We start from the raw sequence: 7,996 nt of genomic DNA, 5'->3' as shown, positions 1-7,996 counted from the left end.
GTTTCTGCATTGTTACCACAAGAAAAAAGAGCTGGAAATGGAGTCAGAATATTCAATGTTCTTTAAATCCAACTTGAAGTCTCTTCCTGGAGATACCAATATTTACTCATTTTGTCAGGTCATTAGCACATACTACCCACAAAACTCAAGCCTCTTTATGTAGTTTAAAATTTGTTGAGTTTCCTGTGTTCTTACAAAGGTAACATTCTGGGTACACAGCATTCATCAAAGAGACACAATTCTTATTTCGAGGTGACACAGACTGGACAATGTTTTTCAATGAATAATTCCTCTTTAAATAGGAAATTTAACTATAAGCTAAATTTCTGTAGAAATTTGCCTGAAATTCTACCCCTCATGTAAGATAAAATTTAATTTTTCTATCTCAAAATGACCATAGGCAAACAAACAGTATGACTATTGCCTTTGTACATTCAGTTATAAGTGGAATAATTTCACAGTGGAGCCTTTTCAAATGAAAAATTTAAAAATGTTATATTTTCAGGCAACAAGCTGACATGGATAAAGAATTTGCTGCTATACCTCGTTATGAAAATCTATCAGGTGATCAAGAGCCCGCTTTGCCATGGAATTTCCCTGTGGGCTTCCACCAGCCAGGAAGACCCCTTCAGCCCAATTTTGAAACTTCCCTTGGAGACATAAACCAAATTTAGGAGGGAATGGAGGGTGAGGCAGGAGAGGTTGATCCATGGCTTTGAAGAGCAAAGTTCTGTTTACCTGGGTTGGTCAGAATGCCCCAGAACAGACTTTGATGGTCTCTGGTTAACGCAGCCTCATCTTTCAGATCTCAGAGTTCTGTCCTCCCTCTTCACCTCCATATCACAGCACTATCCTCGGGAAAGAAGTCATCAAAATGCCAAGAAGCCAAGCACAGCAATGTGAGTCACAAGTCACCAAGCTCGAGTCAGTTTTTATTGCCTGAAGTAGACTTTCTTGTTGACTCCTAAATGTCACTATGAGACAACAAAAAACCAAAATCTTGAGATTGGAGCAGGGGCCAGGGAGTGTAGGTGGTTGGGCCAGCCCATGCTCATAGAGGTTTCCCCTCTGCCTTAAAATTTCCTGGGGGCTATGGGTGCTTGGTAAAATGCAGATTCTTGGTTCACACCCTAGATCAAGGGACTCAGAATCTTCAGAGGGGAGCTCAGGTATCTGTTTATAAATAAAAATCCAAGGCGATAACTTGGCCCTCTGGGACCCATCCACTCAGGGAGCCTACTTCTCGTTCTCAGATTCCGTTTCTTTTACTCATTCTTGACTTTTTCTTCAGTAGCATTTAATGTCAATCATGCTGTATTTGAGAGTCTCTGGAAAAGTTTTCTACTTTTAAGCAATAGGCTTTGCGGGGCAAGAAATGAGGAATAAGCTTTCAACTTGCACAGCTGCCAGTGGCAGAAGTTCCCTGGACCGCAGCTACTTCATTTCCATTTCTTTCTGAAAGTTAGGTTTAACAACTTGATCTCTAGATGAGGAATAGGCACATTAGAGAAGATGGGAAGTTAGCCTCCTTGAGCCCTGGAACTTTCCAATGTGGCAAATAATAAAGCAGCAAAGCCTGCTTCCTTTGTCATCATTATCAAGATGCCATCATTTCAAGAGCGGTCATTCTGGATACCCATGGCTTTGTCAGTGATTTGTTCCTTACAAACAAGAGGAAAATACTTCCCAGGGCTTCTGCAGCACTGCCAACAAGTTCATTGTTACCATTATTTTGGAGACCATCCCCCCCCACACACACACTGCAGAGGTGGAAATGAATCCATTAACTTACACGGCCATTTTGATATGAAAAATTATTGTCTTTTTAAAATCTAAAATTTCTACGGGGCTACCAGACATATAACTTAATGAGATCGTCTCATAATGTGTCGCTGCTGATGGTAGACACCGTGGCAGTGGCACGGGAGGAGTTTGGAGGCATCCATATACCTGTACGCACAGTCTTCTAGAAAAGTCCCATATGTAATAAATACAAGAAAACATGCAGACTTTAAGAAGCAATGAAAGCAGATCAAAGATTGCCTCAGGGTGGCAAATGTGGAGGGCAGAAGAGGCATGATAAAGGGGCAGAGGACATGTTTGGTGGTGATGGTGTCAAGAGTGTACATAGATGTCAAAATGTACCAAATTATTCATATATGTAAAGCTCATGTCAGTGATATCTCAATAAAAGTTTGAAGTGACTGAAAAAAATTTCTAGCAACATACCATTTCCTAAAGAAATAGCTGGATGAAGACAAACACAGGGTGCAGGAAGTTGGTGCCTAAGACAAAATAGTTTTAGCATTCTTCTGTTTCACAGCATTAAATTGCTGCTTACCTTATTAACTTAAAGTAAGAAGACTCAAATAGAATTATACCTTATTTTCTGAAAACTGGAATTCTTTTTATCTATATTTAGAAGTCTATATTTAGAAGGAAGGTATAATAGGAAAAAAATGGCAGAAAATAAATTCTTGTTTTACGTTTTTTTTTCTTACCAATGAAGAAACCAAGGAAACAAATAATATATAATTATGGGGCAATTTTTAATCCACAGGCATTGAATAGTGTTCCACAGAGGCTAAATGCAGTGGTTCCCTGTAACTGTGCATAAATACTGCAGATTCTTCCCATACTCAATGACACAGTGCAAAAGAACAGACATTGTATCCCTCCCCCTCAGCACATTAGGACCAGAGGAAAGAGAAAAATGTTGGGGCTTTTGGGAAACAAAAAGATGCAGGTAACAGGAAACCGCCACATGTAAGTTGGCTTAATCATGGGGCTTCACTTGCTTCATATGTTGGGCATCCTGCTTCATCACAACGGTTTTTAAAGACTTCTGTTTTTAGATCTCATTTGGAAAGAATTAAAGCTAACCCCTTCTTAAGCAATTTGCCATCTTCTCTAATAGCGAAGGCTGCAATGGAAGTCTTACAATTCAGGGACACAGAAGTGTTCTCACACGGGTATGTAAGCTGTGTCCTCATGGTCATGTATTAAAGCTGAACAAAGTCAGGCTTAACAGAATGATTCATGCAACGTACTCTTTATAAGCTGTCAATTCTGCACAAGAGGTGTGTAGTTAAAAATTAGAGGGTTTAATCATGTTTTGATAAGCAGTATTTCTAAATGACTGGGAAGCTTTTTGAAAACAAACAAAACCCCCACAAAACCGAAGACACTTTAATCTTAGCTCCAATTACATTTTTTCCATCTTTCCCCCAAAAGAACATTTCTGGAGCACAAAATAGATTCATAATTGTTTAATTAGATACATTATATATATCCTGAACATAATGGCTCCCATAGAAATAAACTAGTCTTTTGTACACAAACTTTATTTACTGTGCCACATTCATAATATAACGACTTGAACCAAGTGCAAACATTTATTACACCCCCTGGCGTGTGAGGAGCTCTGCTCCCCCAAACACTTCATTATCTAGGATGACAGGGAACAAGATTAGACAAGATGGATAATTAGTTTTTTTAATAACAAAATCATACATTAGATTATGATTATAAAGTCTTCTCCAGTCACAGCCGTAACAGAACTAAGCAAACCATTGATTGGGTTTCTCTTTTTAACCCCTGCCTTCCAAGTGCCCCTTGGGGCAGGGGGCTAATGACTGATTAGTGGGATTGCTGCAAGGCACAGGACCAGACGAATGAAGAGGAGCAAAAGGTTTGGAAAATCAACAGCCTGGCATCCTTTGTATTGATACCCCCTTGGTTTCTCTTACTCGGAAAATATGTTTGGTAGTTTTCATGTCACATATAATTGATAGGTAATATTAAAAGGTATCTTAAAAGAGGTTTATTTTTACAACTGCCTGGAACTTATGGGGAACTTTAAGTAACCGGTGAAAAACAACGACTTAATTTAAAAAAAAAAAAAAAAACAACAGTAACAGCAAAATCTGAGAGTAAATTTGCACCCTGGGTGGCAGCATGTGGAAGCAAAATAATTAGTTTCTGGTCGACCTTGATGAGTGCTGGTGTGTGCCATCGATCTGTTCAGTCTAGCCACATCCATGGGACCATCATCACTTATCACTGCTTTCCTTAATGACCCAGCTCAGAAAGATGAAGGAAGGAGCTTATGACTAAATCAAGGCGGAGGTATACAGATAAACTAAGTCTTTATTTTAGATTGTTTTAGGGAAAAACAAATAAGAAAAGTACCCTTAAAACAAAGAGCCTTATTTAAAATTCTAAGAAATAAGTCAGGTTTTATCAGGAACGATCTAATATGTTTTTTTATCCATTTGCTGTTTAAACTAGTCTCAAAAGTCCCCAAATTATGCAGATGACAATCCCAAACAGAGTAAGTCTCACAATTCTAAAACGGTGATATCAATAAAAAGTTAAAAAAAAAAAAGAGGGGGGGTAGGGATGAGGCCATTACATGGGTGTGAGTACTTAATAGAGAGATTCAGGTATCATAGGAATATCACCTAAACTGAACTGATTGCTTGAATTGGAAGTCCAATCGGGATATCTAGAACTCAAAAGAGATTCTAAACCTGGGATATGATAAAATGTGGTGCTTTCCATGATGTGACATTCTTCTCATCCTCATCTTGAAATCCCAATCAGAGTTTCAGGTTTGCTCTGACCAACATTTACCTACTTGATTTGTAGCTTGAACTTATTATCTAGCGAAGGGCCTCTCTAGCAGTCACTTGTTTCCTCAATTACAGCGGAATGTGGGGGTACAGCAGTTGCTTCCCTGATGGGCCTTGGGTCCTCTCTCAGCCGTCTGACCGTCTGACTGATGCGCCCGTGGTCACCTAGTGCTTGGCCTTCCTGCTTCTCTGCTTGCAGTACCTTTGCGTTGCAGAATTGTCTTATTTTGAGGCTGTTCAGGGAAGTGCCAATAAGTACAGACCAGAACCACTTTAAAACATATTTAAAGCTTTACCGACTGCGGGAGGACAGACTTCCAAGGGGAAGACCACGGAATTCAGATGAAATTCTAATTAAAATTAAAGGCCTGGGTCTCAGGACGCAGATAAAAAAAGACCTCAAGATGAATGCACAGGAAAAAAAAAAATCAGTAACAAAGGGAATAACTGTACTACCTCGAGGCAAGCCACCTATGGATTTCAAATGGAAATTAAAGGCATCGAGAATCCGAGGGAGGGTGTTGCTCCAGTGGAAGGCTAAGGTCTGGGGGTTAGGGGGTTCATTGGAAGGGAAATTTCACTTCAAACCCTACGGTACACATAATGTAGGGCACTCAGGTAGGAGGAAGGATGAGTTTCAAAACTAAAACACCGTTCCACCTAGTGGACACTGCAGGCTTCTCCCTCCGGCTCTCAGGGCAGCGGTGGTTGAGAGCGGACTAGCCACTGATTAGGGATGCTTGGCTGAGGAGAGAGAACACGAAAATCAACACCTCGTAACGAAATATAAGATATTAATAGCCTTGTTATCAGAGTTTAAAATAGCGCTTAAAATCCGATGGTAAGAGTCTAAGAATAAAATATATGTCATTTTCTAATTCTCTAGGAAAAGCTCCATCAGGAGATTTTTTTTTAAACATACAGGCATTTTTATATAGTCGTCTACGTGCAGAAACTCAGGAACACTGATGCAAGTTTCTTACAAAAGCCTCTGTATACTGGAAGAAAAAAAAAAAACAAAACAAATCCTGAAGTAGGTAAAAGCATATTTCTGCCCCTACCCCCACCCTGCCTTTGTTGGGATTGATAAAATCCTTAGCTTGTTTTTTTTTTTGTTTGTTTGTTTTTTTTAATCTCTGCCAAAAGCAAGGCAAATGCCTAAGACATATCACGCAGGAGCACTTGATGAGAATATAAAATATGGTTTTGCATAGAACTCATACAAACAACGCAAATAAGCTACTAAGTACCCTTGCTTGTGCTCCCAGTGGGGTCCCACCGCTGCCCACGGGCCGGGCGCAGCACAGCCACGCGGGCCACACTGGGCTCCCCTCCAACCCAGCTGGGGGGCTGGTGGCTCCTAAGCCCATGCACAAACCCCACGTGCTTTTCGTTACTCCCTTCTAAGGTTTTAACACTGATGCCAAGGGTTCAAATCAAGTACAGATATTGCCAAATAATAGGGCACACTGTGAGGTGAGGTGCAAGAGGGTTTATTATCTGGTGGCGGGACAGGAACTGGACGAGCGACGTGAACACACACCTCTGCCGAGCACGCCTTTTGCTTCTTGCCCTTCAGACAGACCAGACCGTAGCCAACGTTCCAAGTAAAGCAGGTGCAGTCTACTCTGCAAAAATCCCCTTCCGTCCGCCTTCTACGCGTTCTGATCCCAGAAAGCGAATCGTGCCACGATTCGAAAGAGCTGTCCCTCACATGAACCTATGCGCACACATTGAAAAAATGATTTATTTGTACATCTTTGCATTTCTTAAGGCATGAACAATGGCGTACAGATGGAACGGGGTTCTGAGAAGTATCACATCTTTGTGGACAAGGTCAGTAACAAGTACACCACGTCAAACAGACACACTCGAGGTCGGAGCTGATCGACTGGCATCCCCGGAGCCCCCCAGGCGAGGGGCCAGCGCTTCGGGACAAAGGACCAGGCGCGTGGTTTCTGCATCAGGTCGCCTCGCACTCTCTGGATCAGCGTTAAGCACCAGTTACAGTTTGTTTTCTTTACAGACACTTCAGACTTTGGGTTTTATATTCTGCTCCTTTTATTCTGCTTTTCGAGGAGGGCGTGGATGTTGTTTTTGTTTTTTGTTTTTTTTTAAGGGATATGGTTGCAGCAAAACAGAAAGGATCCGAAAGTGGTTAGGGGCCTTGTCTAATGCACTTCTGAAAGTCCATTATAAAGATGAATAGAAAAGCAAACGGTGGGTTTTCAGTCGACCCAGAAACCACGCGGAGCTCTAGGAAACATAATTGTGCATAGGTATTTATTCATTCAGAGCGTGATATGTTGGCTAGCTCTACATTCCCAGTTTACCAAAGAACAGGGCTGTCTACTTTGCTAAACCCAGGGTCCTTTCGCAGCTCCCAGTAGGTATCATTAGAAACCCAGGCTTCTCTTTGATTGGCATCAACAACTTTCCTGTGGAGACATAAAAATCAGCATTAGACACAAATCACATCAAGGTGGCCTGGTAATCAGACCAGCTCCCAAAGAGAAGATGTGTAGGTATGAGGGGTACTTTGTAAGCCAGTTAGTGTCCTACCTGCTTATTGGTGACTGGACTATTTTGACCAAAAAGAAACTCTTTTTTTATTTGTTTTTGTTGTCTATTTGAAATAGGAGCGGATGGAGTCATGGGGTAGGGGCAACGGGCACGAATAAATCACTTCTAGGCAAAGCTAGAAAGTGAACTGCCCCTGAAAAAGCAGGTATGGGGCACGTGGGTGGTACCCAAGTTGGTTAAGCACCGACTCTTGGTTTTGGCTCAGGTCGTGATCCCAGGGTCGTGATCCCAGGATCGAGCCCCACATTGGGTTCCACGCTGAGTGTGGAGTCTGCTCTGGATTCTTTCTCTCTCTCTCTCTGCCCTTCCCCTTGCTCTCTCAAATAATTAAATTAATAGATCTTTTTTTTTATTTTAAAAAAAGCACATTTAAGTAGAGCTTCAGGCCCCAGACCCACAAGAACAGTCTCTGCTTCACTTTCAGGGAGAAGTATGCGACCACAGTAGCTCCGTGAGCCCCTGCATGCTCCCGCCCAGAGCGCACTATCAACATCTACAGGGCAAGGCTGCATTGCTCCCGGGGGATGGTCATGAGATGGCAACTCTAAAGGGTGTGAGGTTATTCTGAGCTGATCTGCCCCGGCTCAGGAGGGCAGCAGATGGATTTGGAAAATACAGCTGGGTCTGTGTGACGTATATATAATCCTGCAAATAATCCTGTAATAATGATCCACGATCCTACCACAGAAGGACCAAACCTAAACGACACAGCCCCGTATGTTAGAAATAACACTGGATACTAATGAAGCCAGGATGACCTTGTGGGCAGTGGGGTCCGA

At 41.8% G+C, this 7,996-nt stretch overlaps 1 protein-coding gene across 17 annotated transcripts in view; it reads right to left on the bottom strand.

Moving 5' to 3' along the window:
* Nucleotides 1–3,254: 3,254 nt before the first annotated feature.
* Nucleotides 3,255–7,996, bottom strand: part of OSBPL6 (oxysterol binding protein like 6) — a 208,906-nt gene continuing 204,164 nt past the window's right edge. For 16 of the 17 annotated variants that reach the window (XM_072752052.1, XM_072752043.1, XM_072752045.1 and 13 more), the window contains one exon: nucleotides 3,255–7,072. In XM_072752052.1, the coding sequence (XP_072608153.1) occupies nucleotides 6,964–7,072 (109 nt within the window). In that variant the 3' untranslated portion in view covers nucleotides 3,255–6,963. The remainder of the gene's footprint in view (nucleotides 7,073–7,996) is intronic. The other variant, XR_012000337.1, reaches the window with a different exon arrangement.

Source organism: Vulpes vulpes, chromosome 3 (assembly GCF_048418805.1).
Source record: "Vulpes vulpes isolate BD-2025 chromosome 3, VulVul3, whole genome shotgun sequence".
Classification (NCBI taxonomy): domain Eukaryota; kingdom Metazoa; phylum Chordata; class Mammalia; order Carnivora; family Canidae; genus Vulpes; species Vulpes vulpes.
Note: the sequence above shows the minus strand (reverse complement) of the source record. Positions and strands in the feature narration are given on the sequence as shown.